The sequence below is a fragment of the Rissa tridactyla genome, chromosome 4 (genome assembly GCF_028500815.1).
Source record: "Rissa tridactyla isolate bRisTri1 chromosome 4, bRisTri1.patW.cur.20221130, whole genome shotgun sequence".
Lineage (NCBI taxonomy): Eukaryota > Metazoa > Chordata > Aves > Charadriiformes > Laridae > Rissa > Rissa tridactyla.
In genome coordinates, this window is record NC_071469.1 from 44,106,575 (window position 1) to 44,132,157 (window position 25,583).

A 25,583-nucleotide genomic window follows, 5' to 3' on the forward strand; every position below is an offset into this window, starting at 1 on the left:
ACCGGCTCCGCCCCCTGCGCCGCTCCCGCCAGCCCACGACAGCCGCGTCCGCCCCCGGCGGGCAGCGGAAGAGGCGCGGCCAACGCGGCAGTGGCCTCCGTGCGGCGGGATGGCGGCGGCAGCGCCGCGTTCCGGGGGTTGGCGGCGGCCTGAGGCCGTCCTGCTGCGGCTGCTGGCCGTACTGCTGCTGGCGGGCGCGGCGTGCGCCGGGCAGCGCTCTAAATGGCGGCTTCCAGTGCTCATGGTGAGTGCGGGGAAGGCGGCCGGCCGGGGCGCCGCGCTAGGGGGCTCTCGGCCCCCAGCCGCTAGGCCAGCTGGCTGTGGCGGCGGTCGGAGTGCGTGTGCGTGGCGGCGGTGGTGGTGAGAGGCCTCGTCCTCCCTGGGAGGAGGAAAGGGGGGAACGCGGCGGGGCCCCGCAGGAGGGCCTGTTGTGGGTCCCCGCTCGGGCCGCCCTCCTGCCCCGTTGCCGGGGCCCCTGTGCCGGGCTTGAGCCCCTTTTGGCGGGTCGGCGGTGGGAGCGTTGGCGTCTGTGCGGTCCGTGGGGCGGGAGGCGGTGGCCTCCCCGGCTGGGTCCCGGCCTCGGTGGGGCCTGTGTGGGGAGAGGGCGGCCGGCGCCCCCCGTGCGGCTGGGCTGGCGGCCCCCGCCCGCGCTGGGCTGGGGCCTGGCGTCGGGAAAGCTGGGCCCCTGAAAGGCTGAACCGAGAGCTGTGGGCCTCTGGGAAGGTGAAGGGATTTCCGGCACGTGTGTTGTACGGTGCGTGTTTGAAGTTGTGTGGAGAAAAGCTGTTTTGCCTCACGTTAAACCTGCCTTTACCAGACTGAGGAAGGGAGAAATGTACGTTTTCTGTGAGGCTCTTGAGGTTCAGGAACAAAATTCAAGGATCACAGTGAACACTCCTGTTGATTATTGGAACAATTTTTTTTTTTTGTGTTGCATGGTCCAGACCTTCTCATCAGCAAGAAAATATTAATCACTTCAACAAAGGATGATGAAACTGATTCAGTTTTGCAGAACAAAAAGCCCTGAGCCTCTCAAACCATCTTTAAGAGTAGGTTGAAGGGTTAGTGAAGCATGACTGGAAAATCCAGTAAGGCTGGCTCCTGATTTGGCATTTGCTTTCATTGCTGTATTAACTTAAAACTGTTGAGTGGAAGATAATGTTTACTTAAGCTCCGTGACATTAATGCCACTAACGTCTCTTCATTTTTTGTGCCTTTGCAGGGGAAGAAGTTTAACTTTGGGAAGATTCTCTTCAGCAACACCACCATTTTCCTGAGATGTAAGTGGTTACCTGCTGTCTCTGCTGTTCGACTGCTTTGACTTTTGAGACTCAAAACACTGGGAAGTGTTTTAACTGCACTGGTTGCAGTGACAGCTGATCTCCTTAACGCTGGATGAAAGCCATAGCTCTGATATGGTGGGGTGTGTTAACAGCCTTGAAACTTCCCAACTGTGATCTGTTCAAGTCCTCTGTGGAGAGGGCAAGATGTGCAATGGGAGCACCACTTCATTTCAGACAGCGGGTAATCAGGTGTGGGGTGTGCTGAGCCCTACTGTGAGGTGTGCTTTCCCTATATAAGATAAGCTAAATTCCTCCAGCTGGGAGATCTTGTGCCGACTGGGACAGGGGCTATTTGTGTTGCAGGGTGACTGATGCCACTGTGCAGGAGGCAGTGCTTTTGAGGCCCTGTTTCTTTTTAGCTGGGTGTTTCTGGGAGTGGTAAGGGAGTGTTGCTGCGCGCTATGGCAGAGCTCTCCTGAGAGCTGTTTTCTCCTTCTGATCACAGTGTGTGAGTGTGCTACAGAGCAAACACGTTGGCAGCCTCCCCATTTGTTCTTTCTGTTCGTTGCTCTTTGCTGATCTGGCCAGGGCTACGGGTTATGTAGGTTACAGCTCAAAGGAGAGTTTCTGTGAAATACTCTCTTATCTGTGAACATGAGGACAACATTTAGATAGCAACGAGATGATGTAGGTGACTTGTGGAAGTAACTAGCTGATTTAGAAAGGCTTGAAATCTTTCCCCTGCACTTTGATCACTTTAAGGGGTTGCTTGTGCCAGTTCTTACCATGGCCGGGGGGGGGAAGCTGTTCGATCCCCAGCTGCTAGTTTGGTAGTTATACAGGTACAGTGCTGGTGAATGCCCTTCTGCGCTTGTGTCAAACAAGGAAAGAAAAGTCACTTTAGAGACGATTAGTGGGATCCGTGCTTTTGTCGCTTCCCAAGACTTCGTTACTGCAGTGAGCGTACTCTTTTTTAAATGTGACAAAATAAAGGTATCATGAGGACTAGCCAATGCTTCTTGATGGAATTGCGTATTTCTGTGCTCTATTATGTTTAGTACTTAACTTTATTGATTTTCAGGTTTAATTTCAGATACCTGCCCTTCTTGGGACAGTGTTTCAAAGGGAGTTTGTTAAAGTGCCTCCATTAATTCCACGTGAATCTGAAATAGGAGGCTAGTATTAGAGTGGTTATTAGTGAAGGTCCATCATGTCGGAGTTAAGGTTTTCCCACTTGTCAAGCGCAGCCCAAATGCTGAGTTTCACTGCTTGCAGCGAGACAATTACAAGTGTACGCATGCAGGATCAAAGTGTAGAAATCTGATGCTTGGGGAAAAGGGGGTGGTTTGAAAAGGCCTTTTGAGCTTTGGTAGGCTTTAGGCTTTCTTGCCTAAAGTTTAACAGAAATAGTGTACTCATACTAACATGGCATCTAAGATGTGCGTCCCTGCAGTGAAGTGTGTGGTTAAGTCTAATTGTGAGGTGTACAGTTGAAATAACAAAGACAAGGAAGGAACTAGGACATGGAGAAAATAAAATTTGTTACAAGACAGGTTTGTGGCAGATTTGGCAGTAAGAATTTGATCTCCTGCCTCCTGATGTGGACTTCAACTACAGTGTGCTGTCAGCCTTTAAACGGGCATTAGGCCTTAAAATTCTTTAGTGAAGACACCTGTTTTACATGGCAGTATGATTAAAAGATTTACATGAATTTAAATAACGAGTCACTGAAAGAGGAAGGAACAAAGGCTAGGAACTTATTTTTGGTTTCTCAGCCTAGATTATATTTAAATTGCATCTGATACTGGGAAGCTTTAACTTTACATGTTGTTTTTTTCTGCCTGTGTCTGTGTGGCAACTGGTCTCTCTCCTGTTTGCTGTCTGTTGCCTTTTCCATCTGTTTTGTGCTGTTTGTGTGGACAATATGACCCTTCTTGCCAAACATGATTGCCCATGGGTTGTTCATGTTTTTGGTGAGCACCTGCATCTCCTCCTCCACCTCTTCTTCCGTTTTCTTTCCCCTTCTTGATTTTTGATTTTATTTTTCTCGTGTGTGTGATGTATTGTTGTCTGATGCTTTCTGCTTCTGACTGGGAAGACTGCCACTGGTGTTTAGTATTGTCAATAATGAATATATTTTTACCTACTACTTTTCTTCAGTGCTATTCTAGAAGGCATCTGGTTTCCTATCTAGCATGATGGTAGAAATTCTGCTCTCTGTAAACGATTGCAAAGACTGCATTTGAGTTGAATGTTGCACGTTTTCTTTGAAGGTTAAGGAACTTAGATTTCCATGTTGCTGAATTCAATAAATACCATGGATGCCTTTTCTGTCTTTTAGAGTACTTCCTTTTCAAAGTTTCTATAATTTTGATGTTTGCAGATATGGGTGGATCGTTCTAGTCATGGCCTGTTTTAACTAGTTGATGTTACTGCTGAACATAGAGTTTCAATAATCTTATTTATTTTTAATAGGTAAAAAGGCATTTAAAAGGTATTTCTGAATTTCTCCTCTTCTTTGGTGGCACTTTTTTGAGATCAATTTTATTAGAAGAGCATTTGTCTTCTAAGAATTTGCCATCTACCTGTGTCACTGCAGTGCTTGTGTTGCCTTTGAGTTTGTTTTGCCCTCTGCAACATCTGGGGCCATGTGGAGAATGTAAGCCTTGTTTTCATGCTTACCAGAAGGTGTCATAAGGAAACTCTTATCTTTCAGTGATTGCATTCCAATATTTTTCTTTTTTTTTTTTTTCCTTTTTTTTAATCTTTGGTATCAGAGACTTGGTTGTTGAGTTTTTAGCTCTACACTTACTTGCTTTAGTAGTCATGTGGATTAAAGTGGGATTAGTCAGATAAGACTCCGTGGCAGGGTCTTTTTTTCTAATTGCATTTTTTACCTGCAGTGGTCAATATGGAAACATTAATTAAAAGCTCTGTATGTGTAACACATTTGTGGGTGTCTAGTCTGAGATGAACGTTACCTGTGAAGATGTGGGGACTTCCTAGCCACTAGAAACATGCTGTCAACTCAGAGTTTTGCCATCTGTTGACTGCAAAACCCAAACATAATCATCTAAATGCCTCTTCCAAGACTGAATAGTCACTGCACGTTTTGGGTGAAGCTTACCTTCTTAATGTCAAATTCTCTTCATTGGGCTTTAGTTTCAGAATGAGATTTGAAACGCAAAAATCACACAATCTTTCCTGAGCGGGGAGGAGGGGGAAGTCTTGTGTTTCCCTTCTTGTGCATGTTGTTTTCTAATAAATCAAAGCATAAAGTTGTCTTACTGCTGTTTTAGGTAGCACTGTGGCTTTGATAGAGTGCGCTAATATATAGATTGCTTGTTTGTCTTTTGGGAGTGGGGGGTGGATGTTGGCTTGCAAAATCTTACGTTTTTATTTATTTTCTTGGTGATGGTATTGGCATGTTTAAATTATCTGTGCAAATTGCCCTTAGTATTTACCTGTTCCTAGCTCGCTTTATCTGCTGTGTGTCCCATGTATCTTGGAAAGGTAAATCCTTTTGTGTATTGTAATTGCTCAGTCACTGCTGTTCTCCTCTTGGTTGGTATTTGCAGTTGCTGAAGTATCCCGGATTCTCTTGAGAACAGAAAGTTTCCAAATGATCTTCAGCTATTTAATAGAATGTTGTAACATTACAATGCAGTTGTTTTCCACAAGCTTCTTTCTGTCACTGAACGGTAATGACTCGAGGAAAATGTTTTTCTATTGTTTTGCTTTCTGTTTTGAGTTTAAAATAAATTTAATTGTGGTAGTTTGGCACAGAATGGGAGGAAAAGCATGGCAGGTAGAGGGTATCTTACATGTTCTTAAATTTATTTATTTATTTTAGTTGAAGGGGATGAAAAAGCTTGTGATCCCTCCCAAAGTTACAACGTTACTTGGTACTTAAGATATTCTGACTGCTACAATGAAGTCTTCAACTTTGGGGTAAGAATTGTGTGGAAAAACATGGGTTATGATTTTTAGGGGTAAGCAGATCTAGGGGTGAGGGGATTGTAGAAGATGTCACTCATGTCTTCGTTGCTCTTTTGGTCTAAAAGCCACACTCTTCTATTGAAAGACAACAAATTTCTGGATCATTGGGAATTGAACACAAGGGAATTGATTCACAGCTTGCTGGAATTACTGACTTTTCTGGGTTTTGGGTAAACTTGAAGTGTTTGTCAGAATTCTTCTAAACCCAGAAGCTTAAATAAGTACGTCAGCTCTAAACTGAAGTGTGTGAGTTTATGGTAGATGAAAATATTATTTACAAAACTGCTTAATGACAGCAAATAGAAAATAAAAAGAATATTTTCATGTTTAGTCTAAATTCTGTTCTTTATGGTTGCACATTGGAAGTATTAGCAATTTATACAAAATGTTTAGTGTTTCTATCAAATGTGGTAGAACAACTGTGTTTTATACTGTGTAATATCTTTTCCATATTTACTTAAAATATTAATTATGACAGTTGCAACTACTAACGTAACACAGTACTGAGATCTTTAATATAATGTAGAGTTTGTGTAGACTGAAGTTTATGCTGGCTGCAGCACCTCCACTGCAGGAGTGATTTGTTTTTAATTGGGTATTAATTCTTATTCAAAGCCTGTATAGGGTTTTTTTTTGGCCGGCCTTTGTTTTTATAGTCATGCATGGTCTTGATGGCCTTTATTCTACTAAATTCTATTCAAGAGTGTGTGCAGAGGGAAGTTACGGTGCTCTCTGCGTTTTGCAGCTGCCTGCTGAGATAAACCGTTAGATATATTGGATGCTAACCTAAGTTCTCTTCTATGTTTGGCAGGATGAACAGGCAGAGTACTATTTTGGGGCTACATCTGAAGAGCATCCGGGTTGGTCAGGATACTATGCCACGGCTTCTCTCCTCTTTCCAAATTGCTCTGAGCTCTTCAAGCCTCAGGTATGGGTAGAAACTTCAGTTTGCTCTGTTCTCTCATACAATATACAGAGGAGGTGGTAGTTCCTGTTAGATGTGTTAGCATCCTGTGTAAGTATTACTGTAGGTTGGGAGGTACTTGGTTTTATCTGTGTATGGCAACGGAACTAGAATGATAGCTTCTTCATTTTGCATTACTTCTGCCTTGCTAGTCTGGCTAACCATGGGGGGAAAAAACCCAACGCAAACCACTGTAAATTTCAGTGCTGCTTTTTGTTTGTGGTTCTGTGTTCTGAATTTGTTTCATTTACAGAAGGCTACGGCTAGTTGAGTAGAAGTGTGAATCTCTGGCAGCAGAGTGAAGCTACCACTAAATTTGGGTCAATAAAGGACTGGCATTTCTTGCTCAGATAATATTGATTTATCATAATGAAAATAAGAGTGTTGAGAAATGGGTTACTTAAGCACTGATAGCAGGTTAAAAATGAAAAATAAGTAGTGTGAAAATGTGTTTGAAACAAATCAAGTGGAAGAGAGAAGACAATGCAAAACAGCATAGGGAAGTAATATGCAAACATAGACTCTATGCCAGCTGTGTATCGCCAGGCAAAGCTGTGCGATCATACTAATGACAATATCAATATAACACACTGTCTGTCTTTAATGATGTACTTCCTTAAGAGTTCAAGACAAATTGTGCAGTGTTGCATCTGTAGTCAGCCATTCCTGATTTAGACAAAGGGTTGGGGACAGAGAATACTGGGAAATGTCTCATAACTATTGAACCTGGTGTTGGGGTTTTCTTGTTTGTTTGGGTTTTTTTTTAAGAAAAACCTAAAGGTGACTTGAAAAGGGTTTTTAATAATCTGCTCGCATGCCTCTAATTATGTGAAGATATATGTGAAGATGGCTTGAAGGGTTTTTTAAAAAAATAATCTGTATGCTGCCTGCTTTTTTGTTTAATAATATAAGATGTGTCAGTGCTACTTTTACTTGGTTTATAGAAGAAATCTTGTAGATTTAGGTCTGTAATGTGAACTTAATTGAATCTTAATTGAACGTTCAGGTTGGTGAAACTGGGGTTTTAAAAGTCTAATTCCTTTGAAAAGTCTACTAGAATTTTAACAAAATATATTCCTCTCAGATATTAATTTCTGAAGTTTCACAGACATTTCTCCTCTTGATTGTTCAGCTTTTTTCTTGTGGTACAGTAGTTTCACTAGACTTCAGGTCACTGTAGTTCAGGAGAGTTGGTAAAATCTGGATCTCTAGTAGGCATCCACCCATCTAGGGACTCTTTTTGCATAGACTAAGGCAGAAATCTTCAAATCCTGTTTCTGTTTGTCTAGAGTTTATCTAGTAATGGAGATATCAAAGAGATTAATATTTGGAAAATAAAATTAACTTCACTTCTGTCATGTCTGTGGGTCCAGTTCTAAAAGTAGACACCTGTTGTTTGAGGGGAGGAAAAGCAACTTTCAAACGTAAAAATATTAATCCAAGTATTCGAGATTCCTTCCACAAATGGATAGTTGTTTGATTTAGAAAAATGAAAGCTCTCCAATATGGCTGTTCAGAGAATCCTTCCTTATAATAAAGTTTACTGGAAGCTGTTCTGGTAAAGACATGTTAATATGAAGTGCCTATAAATGCTATACCTTTATTATATCTTGCAGATTTTCTATAAAGAATTTGTTCATCCAGAGCCTCTCTCACCCGAGAAACAAGAGGTAAAGAGTTTTCTTTCCTTCTAATGAGTGAGTGTAAACATGAAAGAGATAATTTTGGCATATTGATTTATCTATTTTTCTGTTTCTCTTTAAGGGCTCAAAAGATAAGAAGGAGAGTGGAGGAAATCACACCATGGTGGCAGATAAAACTGTATGTATATTGAATTTAAACATGGCTTGGAGACCAATAGTCAATTTTTTAAAAATTTATATTTCTTTGTATAAAAAATTGCTAGTAGCATTTACAGGGATAGTGCAGTTCTTTTTTTTTGACACCTGGAATTTTTTTAACTTGAAACTAGGTAGCATTGTTTGGAAAAACAGAAAACAGAGTAACAGAAACAGAGTAACTGCTTCTTCTACATGTGAAATATAGAACTCATACTGTTTAGATTGACGGTATAAATGAGAAAATTGTTTTTTCATAGTAATTTAAAGTAATCATTGATATGATATGTTTTAAGTGGTGACTAATACTTAGAGATTGTGTTTGGTTTTATCTTTAACTAGTCAGTCTTTTAAAACGCTGTACCTAACAAATTAAGTGACTACTTCTGATTTCCAGATTTATTAGTATTTTTATTATATATAATGTTCAAGCCTTATCCAGGGCTGATTGTCAAAATAACTTCAAATTGAATGTCCTCAATGCCAACAAAGAGAAAGTATTTAACTCTTTGTGTACTTACAGTGCCATTTACGTTAAAGTTAAAATATAAATACCTGTGTGTGCAATTCTGACATAAGGAATCGATGCAGCAAGAAATGGAGATATTTTAAAGGCAAAATTGGTATATAAAAATATATCCTTTTTCTTTTAAGTTTACTGTGTTTTTTTTAAATAAGTATTTTAATTTCAGTCAATATCAACATAAACTCTTTTTCTATATATATAAAATTCTGTTCGCTTTAGGTCTGGTAGTCAGGAAGTTTCTTAAGAAATGCATGCTCTTACTACTGAAATTCTTTTGGAGAGGCAGTTACAAAAAAAGTGTTTGTGGTAGTTCTGCAGTGGTCACATGAGTGACATACATATAGATAGTCTTAGTCTTAACCTTAAAGCTCTTTGTAAATATTGCGGTTTCTGAGATAGCTAGAACTTCTTCAGTTGTGGAATTAACACAAAATGCTGGAACTCAAAGAAATCTCTGATTTGTTTTATGGTGCAAATATTTATCTGGGCAAGCTTCCTCTCCTCTCCCTGTTCATTGGCAGGGTTTGAGTCTTCTAGGTATGAGAGCGGTTGCAGGGTCTGTAGTAGTTTCCGCAGGAAATGACTACTATGGAAATTTTTTACTTCTCAGCTACCTCTTCTGTCTTACACTATAGAAGTCAGCCTTTGCCAGGGAGCTGAGTTATATGTAGCTGTGCTGTTGCCAAACAATTGATTTCAGGAGGAAAGAAGTATCTCTGTGGTGGTCCTAATGTTTCTAGACTGAAAACAAGGAATAGGACGCTTTGCTGAATTCTTTGTAGCTTTTGCAGTACCTTTGAGATGACTCTTGCAGTAAGCCAGTATTAAATTTGCAAATAAGCCCTGATCACCTCCCAGGTCTCTGAGATTCTTCTGGATTCAAACAGCTACATTGTAATTATTAGGTCTTATAAATAGATTTAAAATTTATGTATCAAATGTGGACTAACAAGTTTCAGGCCTGCGAAGAGATGAAGTTTATTTTTACGTGGAAGATATCACCCATGTATGGCAAGTCTACTTCTTTCTTTTTCCTGTCTTCTTGACTATGCACTGTCTACATGTAGACATTTTATTTTCAGGCAATGAATGCCGTTATCAAAACGTGGCGAGATGGGCCGTATATATTTATTGTGCATATTGGAGTTACAACTGTGAAGGATCCTACTACCAGAGTTAAAAGAACAGTGAAAATGCCACCTTCCTCGTACCAAAGCAAGCCCTTTACAAGTAAGATAGCCGTTTATACACTACGCTAAAAGCATAGTGCCATTTTTTTTTTATGTATACTAGTCTGAATGTATTCTAAGGTACATCTAATGTATACTGTATGGCTCATTTTCATAAGACACTATATTTCACTTCACATAGATGTAAATATTACCTACTACAACTCTTTCTTATAAGAACATAGGTGATTGTTAGTGTCTTGAAGATCCTAAGGCTGTTGGTCTGTCATTTTAATGATGGAAGTAAAGAAGAATCCCAAGCAGTTCAATTTTGAGGCTTGGTGTTGTGTTTCAAAAATGTCCAGACCAATGCAGTGGTTTATGTTAATAAACTCAAATCGCGTAGAATACAAAGATCATAAATGCCTCCTTGAAATTATATTGTAGTATATCTAACAGTGCATTGATAACCTATCTAAACTTCAGAGAAGTTTGAAAATCACCTTAAAAAGTTAACTTATGTGTGTTCCTGAACTCTCCTGTTACACATGGATCTCCAACACAAATTACTTTTACTTAAGGTGCTGCCATGTGTTACTTGGTAATGGAGCATGTAATGTTAATTGCATGCTTTTAGCTGAGTGTGTTATGAGTCTTAACTTTCTTGGATTAAAGTGCAAGTTAGATTTAAAAGCTATGTGAAGATTTGGAATTTCTTTATGCTTGAGTAGAAATCAGTTAAGTACTTTCTTGTGGCTTCCTCCTTTTGGTTCTTGTTCAATTTGGTTATTGGATTGTTTTTTGACAGTGACAGTAGAACTGAAGGGGCCGTATGAGTATCTCTCACTTGCAGACTATCCTCTGATGATTGTGAGTAAGCCAGCTTTTCTTTGACCTATAAAGTTGTCAGTTTGAATCTCAATTAAATACTCTACTTTCATACTTCAGGAAACACAAAGCCAGTGTCTCAGAAAAAATAATTTAGAGAGGGTGTTTTTTGGTTTTGGGTTTTTGGGTTGGTTTTTTTTTTTTCGTTCTAAATACCAGATAGGGAAAACAGACATAGATTTCAGATGTTTGCATGTACCACTAGTGTTGTCCTCTGGATTGTTCGACTTGATGCCTCTGAGCAGTTTTACTGATGCTGTTTTTTCCTCCTTAGCTTGTATCTTAGAAAATTTGCTATTCTATGAGGTTGGTTTTTTTTTTTTTACAGCTACCCTTTCATTTGTCACTGCTTGCTTCGTTCTTTTACAGCTTAATCTTCCTTCCTCTACTAGCTGTTTTACATCCCATGAGGAGATCCTAAATACTTCCTAACAGCGAAAGCATAACTGAACATCAAAGAACTAACTCCCTTTTTATTCAAAGGAGTCATGGACTTGGTTGCTAGTTGCTCCTGTCCAGGAGGCTAATAAAATAACTTCAATATTTATGTAATGTAGTCAGACTTTAGCTGGGGATCAATAACAGGTAAGGTCTCTAGCCTGACTGTGTTGGCAAGAGTGGCCTGTAAATAGGAGGGCGTGACAGAAGTAAAAAGCTTCCAGCAGCTTTGTTTACATGTAATTCACTAGTCTGAATAGCCCCATGTGTCAGGTCCAGAAAAAGATCTCTGTCTAAATGTTTCTGTAATGGAGCATCTGAACATGAACTAGTATGCCTAAGTCCTTATCATTTGAACTGCATGCGTTAGATGTGGAAAATCTATAAGGACCAATAAGCTGTTGTCCTAAAGGAAGGTGTTTTCAGTTTGTGAAAGCTTTGATGGATTGTGCAGCTAATTTCAATACTTTCTTGGTTTAAAAAAAATAAAAATATCTACCTCCTGACTTGTTCTTGTATGGTGCTGTTATTTAGAAAACTCAGCACTAAGTAGCACTGTCAAGCTTACTGTTCGCTGCAGGAGATGTATACCTTGAAATTTCTTCTGAAGCAAGTAATGCTGGACTGAAAAAAAATAAGATCACAGAGTGGTAATATTTAAATTAATATCTGGGTTTCTCTTTCAGTTTCAGGTTCTTGGCTGACCTAAAGCTTGGTCAAAAACTAAGTTTGGAAATTAACTTTTGAGAGTAGTTGTCAAATGATTTGAACAGAGGAATTACAACCATCAATTGCTTATCTCTGTTCTATGGAATGATGTGTAAAGGTGACTTGTAAGCTTATTTGCAGAGTAATGTAAATGTACAATGAAGTTAGTAATAGAATAATATGTGAGAAGGGGCAGAGTTTCTAGTAGTTAATGTTTTGCCTAAGCTGTTATCTGAATTTCAGAAAGCTAGTAGTGCTTGATATCTTCCTTAGAAAAACTGCCTTTGAATAAACTGGCAGACTGCCCTTCAAGAGAGAAATTACTCAGAAATTCAATTACTCTGATTCCTTTTGTTGGCAGTGAGAAATTAGACTGTCACTGTAAAAGAATCTAGATAAGACAAATGAAGCACTGCTTGTTTCTAGTCTCTTTTGTATATAAAAACTTCAAAAGTTGCTATACTTGGGGAGAAAATAGAGCTGTCTTACAGCTGTTGAATAGAAACAAGGAAATTTAATTTTTCTGGGTCTAAGGTTCCTATTTCTTCTTTTTGTGTAATAGTTTTTCATGGTGATGTGTATTGTGTACGTGTTCTTCGGGGTTCTATGGCTTGCCTGGTCAGCCTGTTACTGGCGGGATCTCCTGAGGATCCAGTTCTGGATTGGCGCAGTTATCTTCCTGGGAATGCTCGAGAAAGCAGTTTTCTATGCAGAGTTCCAGAATATCCGCTACACAGGGGAATCCGGTAGGTAGCAATTGCAGCTTGCATTTTAATTGATGGAGCATAGTACTAATGGCTTATGCTAAATTGGGGTGACAGATGCATATGAAGTGTATGATTGCTTGAGGATTGTTTCAAAACACAGAACAGGGAACCAGAGTTTCTGCATCATTTTATATGTTATAAATGTGATGATCTGTGCTCTTCCAAAGCTAAAGTGCTGTTGATTGACTCCTGAGTGTAGCATCTTAGGGACGTAAAATGCTAGATTCTGGAGAGTATTCACTGTAGTGCTGGCTTGAGGCCAGCTAACACTTCCCAAGTGTAGCTTGTAATTAATTTCTGACAATTGATATTGGCCTTGGAAAGAGACTTTGAAACTCCTTGTCCAACATGACAGCATTGCAGATGACTTCTGGTATTCAGCCCATAGCCTGATAATCCATCTTAAGCTATTCTCTCCACGTAAAACTTTGAGAGTCTGGTTTTGAATTCTTTAGGATGGATGCATACAAATGAAACTCTGCAAGTAAAACTTCATTATGACTTTGTTAATTGGCCACACCCATTGTACAGAAGGTTTTGTTGGTTGACTTGTTTGGAAGATCATCCAGGCAGATCTTATAGATAGATCATTTACTCTCCACTTTCTATTGATGTAAAATTTTTCAGTAGCTTTTTTTTTTTTATGCTAAGTGAGCTATCTTTTCTGAAGGGTTACTCCAGATGTAGATAACAAAGAGATCATACACTTTAACCTACTTTCTGAAAATAATGATGTCTGCTCTCATACTACAGTTGCATGCAGTAGTTAATGAAACAGAAATTGTATTTTAATAACCTAGCTTCCTTCTCTTTACTTTTGGTAGTTCAAGGAGCAGTAATACTGGCAGAACTGCTTTCTGCTGTGAAGCGCTCATTGGCTCGAACTCTGGTGATCATAGTCAGCTTGGGATATGGGATAGTCAAGTGAGTAATTCTGTTGTGTTCTATTAAAGGCTTTTCACAGTTGTTTTTTAATAACTTAAGGCAGTATTTATCTCCCTGTACTTTGCTACTTAAAAGATAGGTGCTTTAGTTAAGTGCTGTAAAGGTCTAGACTTCTTCACTGGTCAACAGAGACATACAGTTCCATATGATGATTACTCTTCTTCCCACCCCTTTCCACGCACCGCTGTTGGGTAGGTTTCTGAGTCACTGTTGAGATTCTCCACTGACTGGAATAGGAGCTTTACATGCCTTTCTTCAGGGCTAGAAATGGGGGGAGTCAAGAATCGATGATAGGGAAGGGGATCTGCTTCTGCTGCCAAGATTGATGCTCATCTGTCTGTCCCTAGCTGTATTCAATGGTAAAACAACATGCTGTGTGGTAGTGGAAGCTTCTAGTAAGTGCAGGTGTGCTGGGGGAACTGGTGAAGAAGAGGTGGGCTGAGACTTCTTGAAATGGTCATAAAAAACTAAACAGGTTAACTCGGAAACAGGACTGTTACCAATCTCTTCCTTAGTCACATTATACCATAGGACAAAATGAATAGCAAGCTTCCAGCACCATAATAAAATTATTTCTGTATCTAGAAGTAGCTTGTTATGAGGACCTTTTATTTACATGCTTCAGCCTTATGTTACACTCAAGTTGATGTGACTTCACATTTTTTCCCCCTCTTAATCTAAATTTCACTTTGTTTTCCTACAGGCCTCGCCTCGGAGTTACTCTTCACAAAGTAGTTATGGCTGGAGCCCTTTATCTATTATTTTCTGGCATGGAAGGTGTTCTTAGAGTCACAGGGGTCAGTAATAACTGCTTAAATTTTCTGATATGACACAGATGCCACTGTCTTTAGTTACTTATATGCTAAGGGAGAATCCCAGGGCTATGCTGAAAGAAGGAAACAGACATAATGAAGTGGTTAAACTCTGAGACTGGATTACTGATGGTTATTTTAAGTTTGATGTCTTCTCTATTTATCAGGATGTAATTCTGTGTATTTGGAAATAATTCTAATAGTTTTCTGACTAGTCAGGTTTCAGATACTATATTCTGCCTGGACCCTTGTGTCTAATACTTCGGATTAATTAGGGCTAATTGCAATCACAAATGTACAGCCAGGATCACCTGGCCATGAGTCTAAAAAAAACCCAAAACAAACAAACAAAAAAACCAAACAAAAAACCAAAACTGACCAACCAAAACAAAAAAAACCCACCACCACCAAAAAAACCACAAACAAAACAAACCTGCACCAGCACTCCAAGTTTGGAGGCTGTAGCTGGGGAAGTGCATGTGAGTGGTGATGCTGCTTCTTGCTTCATTAAGATGTGGATCTGAGGATGTAGATTTCTGTTGTTCTGTTTTTGATATTTTGGGATAAGGTATTTAACATGTCATATATTTGGTACTTTTTCAGTTTTTCTATGACACTGTGGCTCTGATAGCAAACTTGGCCCTGTCCATGATTGATGCCTGTATTATTTTGTGGATATCCTTTCATAACTGCAGAATGTTACAAGCTTATTCACAGCTTATTATTTCTGTCTCATACTTAAAAGGAATAAAAGGTGATTTGCTTGTTTCAGTTGGGACTTTGATAGATTTTGATGTATGCGCGAAGGCAATTTTTGCCACTTTCAGTCAAACTCATGGTTGCCAGTGGAGTGTTCAGTTTATCCATGGATAGTGTAAAAGATTTAATTACTAGATCTGTTACAAGCTGACTGCTAGTCTTCTGTAATGGAAGTGGCCAGAGCACATTGTTGCAGCAATCACCTCAGCAGAGGCTCCTTTTAATGGTGCTAGATTGACTTAATCTGGAAAACTATTTCTCCCCTTGCTGGTGGAGAACTGACGATGTGGTATTGTCAGTTCCCCTTCAATCATTGGACTAAACTCTTGGTTCAAACCCTCTGCTTCTGTAGTAAAACTCAGAAGCATTGTGGTGGAGTATTTGTGGTTTCTCATAAAATAGCCTGACCCTCCTCACTTCTTCTGTACCTTGTTTCCTTTTTCGTTTTGTTCTTATTGGCTCTCTCTTTGTCTCTAGGCCCAGAATGATCTTGCCTCCTTGGCTTTTATTCCCCTGGCTTTCCTAGATACTGCCCTGTGCTGGTGGATATCCTTCACTATTTTGCTTGGTGGGGTGTGTTTTCTTTCACATTTGTTGTTTTGTGAGTCTTTTTGGCTGAACTTTTTTTGTTTTTAAATCAGCTTCAAGTATATGTTCTGTCTACTTCTGGTAAAGTTAATAGAACCTCTGTAATTGAGTGTTCAGGTAAGCTTCTGCTACAGCCAGTGCAAGGAAAAACTAGCTACCCAATAGATATCTGTGTTAGAGCAGCTCCTGAACATAGACTAAGTCTGTCTGTTATCAGTCTTTGATTGTTGAAGTATGAAATTAATTTGTTCACTGTGTAGCACTATAACAGTTCCATAGTTGTAGCCTTTGGAGGACATACTCAGTTTGTGTTTTGGGGAGAAGGTTCCTTGGCAACATCAAACCTAAAATTATTTCTGTAAAATTTGAACTTATCTTGAAGTAGTTAGGTGACAAAATGGGGCAGTGTTAACTTTTTTGTGTTTTGGCATATTACATCCAAACAACCATAACCTTGTGTGACTTTAGCAACTGCTGTCAAATGCTGAACTCAAAGCCAAGTATAGCAAAATCCCTGTAAAGTGTTTTTAGCAAAAGTCAATCACAAAACTGTTTAAAACATGAATAGTTTGCTGCCCAGCCATGACAGCTTCAGTTCTCTCCTACCATGATGTGTCTCCTAAGCACTTGTTTTGTCACTATGGAAATAAAATTGTAGGCAAAAGGGTGAAGACATGTGTGCACTGTCTAATTAGATTTTAACTCACTTCTAGGCTTCATTTTCTATTTATCAAATGTACATCTGATACTTTTCTGGAGGAATAGGCCCTAGTCCAAAATAGATGCTTGGATACCATGTTTGTGTGATGAGAGTTCTAGGTTTAGATGACTAAATAATATGAAAGGGATGGATCCTGCTCTTTGTCACGTTTGCTATAGGATGAACTTTTCTTCTGTTGAGTCTGGTCTGCCCTTTTGGAGGGCTAAGTGTGTGGGTGGGAGAGCTGTTGATCATAAGACTGGTGTCCTTCTAAGTCTGTGACCAGCTTGTCCCTTCAGAGGCTTTCCTTGACTTTTTATACATATTCATCAGCTTAACTCAAACAATGAAACTGCTAAAACTTCGAAGGAATGTTGTGAAACTCTCTTTGTATCGGCACTTCACCAACACACTTATCTTGGCAGTAGCAGGTAAGCAGAAAATTACATTAATCAAATATGAGCACTTGCCATTTCCATGTAGGGCTTGAATTCATCACTAAAGCAAATTGAGTTGGTGACCTTTCTGTAAATGCAATCAAAACACTTGGTATTTCTAACACTTCACCCATTTCTAATAGTGGACCGATGCCAAGTTATGTTGATACTTCAGAGTCAGTGGGTTATTAGTCCTGATGTTAACGAGATCAGTAGCTCTGTTCAGCTCTCATGGAGCACTTTTGTCCCTCTTAAAGCTGCTGGGGGGCAAAAGATTATTATGCTATACTGTTAACTTCACAGGTGTAGTTTTTGCCAAAATCACAGTATCACTGTGTAATATGGGATTTTTAAGATGTCTGAAGACCAGAGCGATTCTTGGAAAAGCAGTATCCTTAGTATTGTAACATAATGCCTTCTGTGTCCTGGAAGAATACAAATTCAGATTCTCTTTCCGTTTGTAGTAGTGATGAACTGAACTTCGTGACTAAATCTGTTGGTGCTTCCAGGTGCTTAGCTCCTCATCTATTTGGAAATGCTATACATACAATGAGCAGAAAACTTCTAAGCACAGTACTTTTTTTTTATTTCAACAAAAAGGCACATTCCTTTCAATCGAGAGCTCTGATTAAATTCCTTGCAGCATCTGGTTCTTAGTTAGCATAGAGCACCTTAGTAGAGGGAAGTCTTGTCTTCTAAAACTGATGAGCGTTGGAACTCTTACAGGTCAAGATCTGAATGCTTAGGCATTCAGTCAGATCAGATGGCTCATTTACTTCAAGGTAGGCTTTGTTTGTCAACTGATAATGAAACCATGGTTTGGAGACTAGATGGAAGTAACATAAGAATAGTGAATAGGGATGAGGAGTTTGGCTAAATACTTCATACTTGATTTATGCCTTGTGTCTCTGAAGAATCAAGAACAAAATATACTGGTTTGTGCCTAACCTATTGTATAAGGTTGCTGCAATAAATCAATCTCTTGTTTTCCAAAACTAATAAATTGGATTCCAGAAATTCACTATTTAGGTCTTTCCCCTTTGTTTGGGAAACACAGTTCTATACAGTAGTATGTTTGGATTATCATATTTTGTAGTACTAAGCAGCTTGTTTGTTTTAATCTTGCAGCATCTATTGTATTTATCATCTGGACCACCATGAAGTTCAGGCTGGTGGACTGTCAGTCGGTGAGTTTATACTGAATGCTTTCTGCAATTGCTGCCTCTTAGTAAGTTTACACTTGACAGTGTAAGAAGTGAGACTGGGCATTCTGGAACAGATTTTTCTGTGGATGATGTCTAGAGTAATATGCCACATGGTAAAATTCTTAGTGTTGTGGGAAACAAGCCTCTTTGTCAGATGCCTGTGGTTCACCTTTGGAAACAGCTGAGGACGTGGAGTCTCTTTATTCACAACGTTTTCTATTTGTGCTGTTGTTCTCCTCGACAGGACTGGCAGGAGCTATGGGTGGATGATGCCATCTGGCGTTTATTGTTTTCAATGATCCTTTTTGTCATCATGATTCTATGGAGACCATCTGCTAACAACCAAAGGTTCATCTATTCTTACCTCTTTCTAAAAACTTGTTTTTTGGGAATGCTTGTTTATCCGAAGAAGTACTGGTGGGTGATTCTTAGTTGCTGTATACTGATCCATAAGGGTACTATGCAGTGTGTGCAGGGGCTTCAGGAAAAGTAAGTGTAGGAAGTCACCTAGATAAAATTCAGTCTGTTCCTGGTGGTGAACTTACTTAAAAAGAAGTGACTTAAACTTTTGATTATGTAGCTTAGCATCGGTCTTAAAAACAATGAACTACACAGAAGAATCAAGTCATGTGAATGTCAGGGTAATGAATCGCTTGAGTGGCAAGAAGTACTATTCTAATATAGCTTTCATTCTTGCCGTCCTAAAGGTTTGCTTTCTCACCACTGTCTGAAGAGGAGGATGATGATGAGCAGAAAGAGCCAATGTTAAAGGAAAGCTTTGGTAAGGGAGAAACTCTTTTCCCCACCTAATTTCAGTGTTAAAGAGACATTGCTGTGGAGGGAGGTCTCTTGTTCTCTGACAAAAAGTTCATTACTGCTGTAAAAGTGGAGTCAATGCCTCCCTGTTGCCATTGATTTATGCAGTTGTAGAGCAAACATTGGCTTTATGGCTAGTGTTCACATTTCTTGTTTAATTCTGGGATTTTTAGATGACACTGAATACAGTGCTACTGTTGTGGCTGCTTTACGTGTCCACTGGACTTTGTTTTATTAAATAAGTCATAGGTTTGGATCCAGTTACGATGATGGATATCCGAGAGTTTCTCGGATGTTGTTGCTAGGCAGTGATTTAGTTTGCAGTTCTTCTTTAAAATCCAGTTCAAGGATTTTCATTTATTATCTGTTCTGTGAACGTTGCAGTCGTCTTCATTTTCTATATTAGGGCCTGCTACAGGAATATGGAGTTGTAAACATATGGATGAATATGTTTACATATTAATGAAATTTCATATGAATGAGTCGTGCCCTATAACTCTAGGTTGCATCTTTCTCTCCAGTTACTCCCCTCCTACTGTAAAACCCTCTCAGTTCCCTGCCTCCTGTCTCCCTACGATGTCTATTGTCCTTCTAACACTATTGTTTTTAAGTTGTGTAAAACATAGTGTGACATACCCAGTGCTGCTGTCTGTCCACAGATCAATTCTGCTGGGATATATCAGTGCTGTTTCACTTGTTTAGGAGTGGAGGGGGAGTGTGTAATCCCTTAGGTGCATTTGCCAAATCAGCTCTATCTGGCTCTCTGCCAGGCTGGGAGATGCATGCTGCTTTTCAGCTCCTAAGTCAACCAAGTGGCTGGTCAGCAGGTAAAATAAACTTTTGGAGTTGCATGTGTCTCAATGGTTGAGGTTGGAAGGGACCTCTGGTGATCACCCTGTCCAAACACCCTGCTGGAGGAGGGTCACCTAGAACAAGTTGCCCAGGACCATGTCTAGATGGCCTTTGAGTACAAGGATGGAGATTCCACAGCCCCTCTGGGCAACTGTGTCTGATTTCTACACTGCTTATGTCTGGCTTAAAGTAAAGGAATAGAAATTTATATTTCCTAGCTAAAATTGCAAAATTCAGGAAAAACTAGGCACTCCACCTGTCAAAAATACAAAGGGAAAGCATTGTCTTAATGAGTAACTTGTCTGTCTTACTCTGCCTCTTTGCATTTGTTGAAATACTCTGAATGAACACTCAACACTTTCACTTACAGCCTATGATTATAGTTGAGTTATCCCAATCTTTTTTCCTTCTTTTGTTTTCAGAGGGCATGAAAATGAGAAGTACGAAGCAAGAACCAAATGGAAATGTAAAAGCAAACAAAGCTGTGAGTATGCCTTCCCTACCTCGAAGGATATAGATCCATATCTCTCGTTTGGTTGCTCCCCAGTAGTAGCTCACAAATGCAAAGTGTTCAGCCTATAAATGTGAGTGTCCTGGTTTGCTTCAGAACGGGAGCGAGTCAAAGTATCATGTTTATGATACTTCTGAAAAGAAAGAAAATACAGGTTTTCATCTAACTTCCTGTAAGCGCAATGGAAGCTTTAGAATTCAGTCTATTCTTCAGGAATGTTTGCACAATTGAGTATAGATAGAACTGTATAATACTATATTCTGATAATGAATAATACCTTGTTTTAACAAATTTGTCAGGCTGAGCCATATTTTAAATTAATTGCCCTGCTAATTTTGAGATTTGTGATTCATTACTTGAACGGAATGATGTGCATATTGTTACGTAGCTGCCTAAATAGTTTTGAGTGTAACACTTTTAATATAGCTGCATTTTTTTATGTGGCTTATAAGCAGAGGTGGTTTCACATTCAGCTAGGAAGTAGAAAATATGTATTAGAATCTCTTCATGGAATTCATGCATAAATTTAAAATTGGAAAGAACCTGTAGGAATTAATAATAGCAGTAATATTTTTGTCATTAACATTGTTCTTCTGAAAGGTTGGTTGCAACTGTATGTTACTTAGCTGAGGTTAACATGAAAATCAAACTTCTGTTTTAGCAACTGGGGGGGATGACAAAGGGTCAGTTCTCCAACTTCAAAACAAGCGTGCTTGTGTTGTGAATTAGTGTGTTGATCAGATAGAAATGAGAAATTCTGACAATACAGTTTAACTTATCTTTGCAAAACCTAGCTTTTGTGCTTTCTATAATAATTTTTCATATATAACACATCTAAAGATAATGTTCTTTTTGTGGGAGACTGAAGTAGATGATGTAAATAACAAAAGTGTCCTGAGGGCCTGCTTTCCCTGGTCACTATTAGACTATTACAGAGTTGACAGTAACTTATATGTAGGATTTTGGTTTTTTATTTTCCTTGGAATGTGTTTTCTGTAATCCATAAATCAAGTTGAAGGTGGGTTTTTTGTTGTTTTTTTCTGTGGTTTTTTATATATTTTTTTTTTACTGACGCTATAGATGCATTGGTTTTTGTCAAGTAGGCTGAGAAGGAAAAGGCTTGCATGTGACAGCATGTTGGGAAAACTGACTTCTGTTTTCCATTTAATTTCTATACGTGTAGCAGGACGATGACCTGAAGTGGGTAGAGGAGAATGTTCCTTCATCAGTGACAGACGTGTGAGTATTTTTATAGTCACAATAAGAGCAGGTTCCTTGGACACAGGAACACAAATATATTAGAATGCCGTGTAACTTGTATGCTGCACTTACATGAGCAGATACTGAGTTAAGCCTGGAATTGGCCTCTGACTTCTTGGCATGCTTCCACTTGACTTTCTGCAGTCTGTCAGACTTACAGGTCATGCCACTTGAGCACATGCTGAGTTAAGAAACACCGTCTTGGACTGTGAAACCACAGACCGACTTGTTTGCACTTAGCTGAAGTTAAAACTAAATAAATAAATCCAGAAAACAATGAACAAACAAACCCTGTTTGTCAGTATAGTGCTCTGAAAAGTCCTTTGAGTATCTTGCCCAATGTAAACCACTGAATAATATAATTTAGTTCTCTAATTAATTTGGATGTCTGTTGAGTCATTTTTATACTTCTGGCAATATAGTCAGCTATGTAGGCAGTCCATATTCTGCTTTTAATAACTTCTATGTCATAAGAATGTCAGTGTCTGTGCCTACATTTTTCATAGCAAATCAGAAGTTCACAGGTTAATTATGTTCACAAATCTGAACAGGTAGTTTTGTCAGAGGCTCTGGATTTAAGTACAAAACTCTGCTTGAAGATAAAGACGAGAAATCAAGTGAAGCTTCAAGAGGATGAAAAAGTGCACTTTCTCAATTGAATTTGTTTTTCCCAGTTCTAGCACTTATTTTTTTGAAGAATGGTAGGATTCCTTAAGAAAACAAGGGCTAGACTGGTATAAGCTAGGAAAGGGCACTTTGAGGTAGTCTGCTGCAGGGCTTTCTGTTCTTGAAAGTATGATCAGGGTTGCGAAAAGATGAGATCCCAATAGATGGGAGGTCTATGGTAGCTGAAAAGGCTATGGTACCAATGTAACTTGCTTGATTTCTGGGATGTGTTTTTAAATAGCTTCAGTGTAGTTCAGCACTGTTCCTGTGTGAATGATGCAGCTTAATTCATGGCAACTTGGAAATTGTTCCGTTGGTAATGAGAAGCTTAGAAAAAAAAGCATTTTAAAACTGGGAAGGTCATTGAGGATACTCCTTGGGCTCTTCCTTTTTTATGTGTCTTTCTCTAATTTCTGTCTGTTCAAGTGAAAGGTCTGTCTTCATTATTGCTCTCCTGCGCCCTAAAAAGATTAAGGTGTAACATAACACTGAATAGTATGCTCCCAATAGTGCTCTAATCCTCTTAACCAATTCTTTTTTTTTTTTTCTTTTTCCCCCCACTGCAGTGCTCTTCCAGCTCTTCTGGATTCAGATGAGGTCAGTAAACAAATCTTCAGTTCAAATTAGTCTTCTGACATGCCAAAGGAGTCATGAGTCAGTTGTTAAGGGCATGGCTTATTAGAACTGGACTTGCTGATCTTGCCAGTGAAGCAGTACAATACTACACGGGGGGGAAGGATGGTGGGGACAACCATGATACAACTTCTTAGAATACAAATGTGCATTCTAAATGTGTATTCTAAAAAGTGGTATTTTTGCTGTGTGAGTTAGACTCCTGACTGAAAAAGTGTAAGAGTGTGCTTTTGTTGTGATTGTGCAAAGCATACCACCTTATTTCTGAATAATGTGAACCTTTTGGGGGAAATGACAACATTGGGTGTTTTATTTTCCAGGAAAGAATGATTACACACTTTGAAAGGTCCAAAATGGAATGAAGGAGTAGCTTTTGGCTATTGGAAGTGGAGACGCCTCTTTTAAAATTGCTTGGTGGAGCAAGTGCATCCTGCTGGTTCGTTTCTTGATCTCAGCCTTGGAAGTTTGATGCTTTATTGTCATGAGGGTGTCTTGCCGTGGAAGAAGTTCACAAGGACATTATAAACCTTTTTGAAATTTGAATTTACAAAGTTGCTGCAAGTTTGGATTTTTAAGCAATTTAAATGTGTACTATTCCAGCACCTTCTGTAACTTTTCAAATATTTAATCTGTGAAACTAAAATTCCTAATGTCTGCTTGAGGAGTTTATATTTCAATGTTACAATTGACGCTTAGAGGTGAACTGCCTGTACCTTTTTGGGGGGAGGATGGGGACAGATAGAAATAAGCACTGAAGAAACAACAGACCCATTTTCTGGTAGATAATGGCTTACTGCTGTTTTATGTCATGTGTCCAATGTGAATGAGAAGTTTTTAGAGAGAAGCTCCTGTTAATGAAGAAAATTAAGATGCCAGAAAGGAAATATTTGGAAAAGTTACAGTGATATGAGTTTTTAACAAAAATCAAGTGCAATTTTATTCATAACACTGTGTAAGAAAGATTTTTCTATTTTAAATGCCATTGACATATAGGTAACAGCTGCACAGAGCTAACACTTGCTGTTTGTGGCACATCTCATTGCCGGCAATGTGGTGGATGCCTGGAAAAAAGATTTGCCCCTACCTTCCATGATTTAATTTAAAAAAAACAAACACACACCACCACCAAAACTAAACATCACCAAACCCACTCCTGCAGTGCTCCACAAGTGCTTGACTGTTCATGTTAAGCAGATATTAATTAGACGTTTCAGCAGAGCTTTTCTCCCTGCACATGTAACATCTCCCACCGAGAAGTCAGCACTCTTCTACGTGAAGATGGCATTGCTTTCTGGAGGGTGCAAGCACTGCTTACCTTACTTGAAAGAGGCTTTTATGGGATTCCACAGTGCTGGGATAGTTCTGTTCCCAGTGTCTGTTTAGAATGGCCTCCCTTTTAAGTGATTTGATGATGGGCTTTCCTGTCCCTATTGGTCCCTGTGGCCAAGAAGTACTCTAAGATCACTGTGTTTCAGTCAAAGTTGCAGATTTCTATTCTATATAATTGCTTTTTGTTTCTCCTTTGAAAAAGAGCTTTTGGATGGTGTTCTGTTTTTATTCTATTCTATGCTTGGCTGTAGAAGCTTCACTTGCAATAACTTACACATGGAAACCCTTTGTGGACTGTATGACAAAAGCTCTAATTTGGGTTCATAACCTTTATGACTGATAATTACCAGGCAAGCTGCAGCACAGCTGGACTTCCAGGGGGCTGATGTGGCTGCTGCTGGAATGGCACAGGGAGTCAGCTTTTCTGGTTCTTCACTTGTAGCGATGTCAGCAGAAATGAACATGTGCCTGTACTTCATTCATTCCACTGTAAGGTCCGGTAGCTTAGCTCTAGTTCATCTTTATCAGCAATTTGTGCTGAAACATGGCACTTTACAGTAGCGGAGGCACAAGTGCATAGTATCTTCTGCTAGCTGTGCCGTGGGGGCAGCAAACCCTCTGCGGATGGGCAGAGATAAAAAGCTGTGGCTATAACACCTCAGTCTGCCTCTGCAAGAGTTGCTGGATCTCTTCTGCCATCCCCTTTAGGCCACAGATAGAATCTTTAATTAGAAAACACTTCTAATTTGCTGTGCTTAATTGATACAGAAGGAAAAAAAAAACGTTACCTCCGTGTCCTTTTGGGGAGAGGAAATTTTGTGAAATAAAGCTACACAAAACTCGCTATTTAATTTTTTTGTTGTTTTTTTTTTTTTTAAGTCCTATTGTTTTGGGTTGTTTGGGTTTTTTTTGAGACAAATAGGGAAAAATGTTCTCTACTGGAAGCACAAAAGAAGTTTGTATGTACTATTTAATAAAAGCTAGGCAAAGAGTAGAAAGGCTTACATTGTGTCCTTCCACTTTCATATTACCTGGTCTCTCACATGAGAAAGTGTTAACGTCTTCACAAAGCTCCCTTACTTCTCTTTAACTCTTTATTGCATGATATTTTGTAATGCGGTTATTCCTAATAGCTCTTTCTTTTCTTGTTAAGCTTGACAATAGAGTGGAAGTCTGTCATTTGTAAAGCTAATGTAGGTAGGGCAAATTGTAGATTTCTAAACAAAAGTCAAAGATCTAAACAGTTGCCCTAATTGCATTCATAGTTTAAAGGTTAAAATACATGTAGTAGCAGTGTGGTGCTTTCAGCCTACAACTGTAGTGGTCTTGGGCAGTCCTCTCTGCCTTCTACCCCTCCATCCCTGTAGTAACTTCCATCAGTATTTGAAGTTGGCCTCAATTCCTCAGGGAGCTTGTTGCTCCCTTAGTTAGCTGTTCACTCGTTTTTCTGCTCGTTTGGCAGAGTTTCTGTATTGTTGGAAGGTAGCTGG

The 25,583-nt window shown here is 39.3% G+C and overlaps 1 protein-coding gene across 2 annotated transcripts; it reads left to right on the forward strand.

Moving 5' to 3' along the window:
* Positions 1 to 58: 58 nt before the first annotated feature.
* On the forward strand, positions 59 to 25,091 carry TMEM87A (transmembrane protein 87A). 2 transcript variants are annotated; one of them, XM_054199819.1, is made up of 20 exons: positions 59 to 244; positions 1,223 to 1,280; positions 5,137 to 5,234; positions 6,094 to 6,210; positions 7,863 to 7,916; positions 8,011 to 8,067; positions 9,693 to 9,840; positions 10,588 to 10,649; positions 12,376 to 12,559; positions 13,405 to 13,504; positions 14,229 to 14,322; positions 14,941 to 15,012; positions 16,707 to 16,815; positions 17,950 to 18,008; positions 18,271 to 18,374; positions 18,734 to 18,807; positions 20,117 to 20,178; positions 21,389 to 21,444; positions 22,698 to 22,728; positions 23,085 to 25,091. In XM_054199819.1, exons 1-20 carry the CDS (start codon positions 110 to 112, stop codon positions 23,124 to 23,126), a joined length of 1,716 nt encoding a protein of 571 aa, XP_054055794.1. In that variant the 5' UTR covers positions 59 to 109; the 3' UTR covers positions 23,127 to 25,091. The 2 variants fall into 2 exon arrangements, with proteins under 2 accessions (XP_054055794.1, XP_054055795.1); XM_054199820.1 differs by lacking the exon at positions 14,941 to 15,012 and adding an exon at positions 15,574 to 15,642 and having other exon boundaries at positions 60 to 244.
* The last annotated feature ends 492 nt before the right edge of the window (positions 25,092 to 25,583 follow it).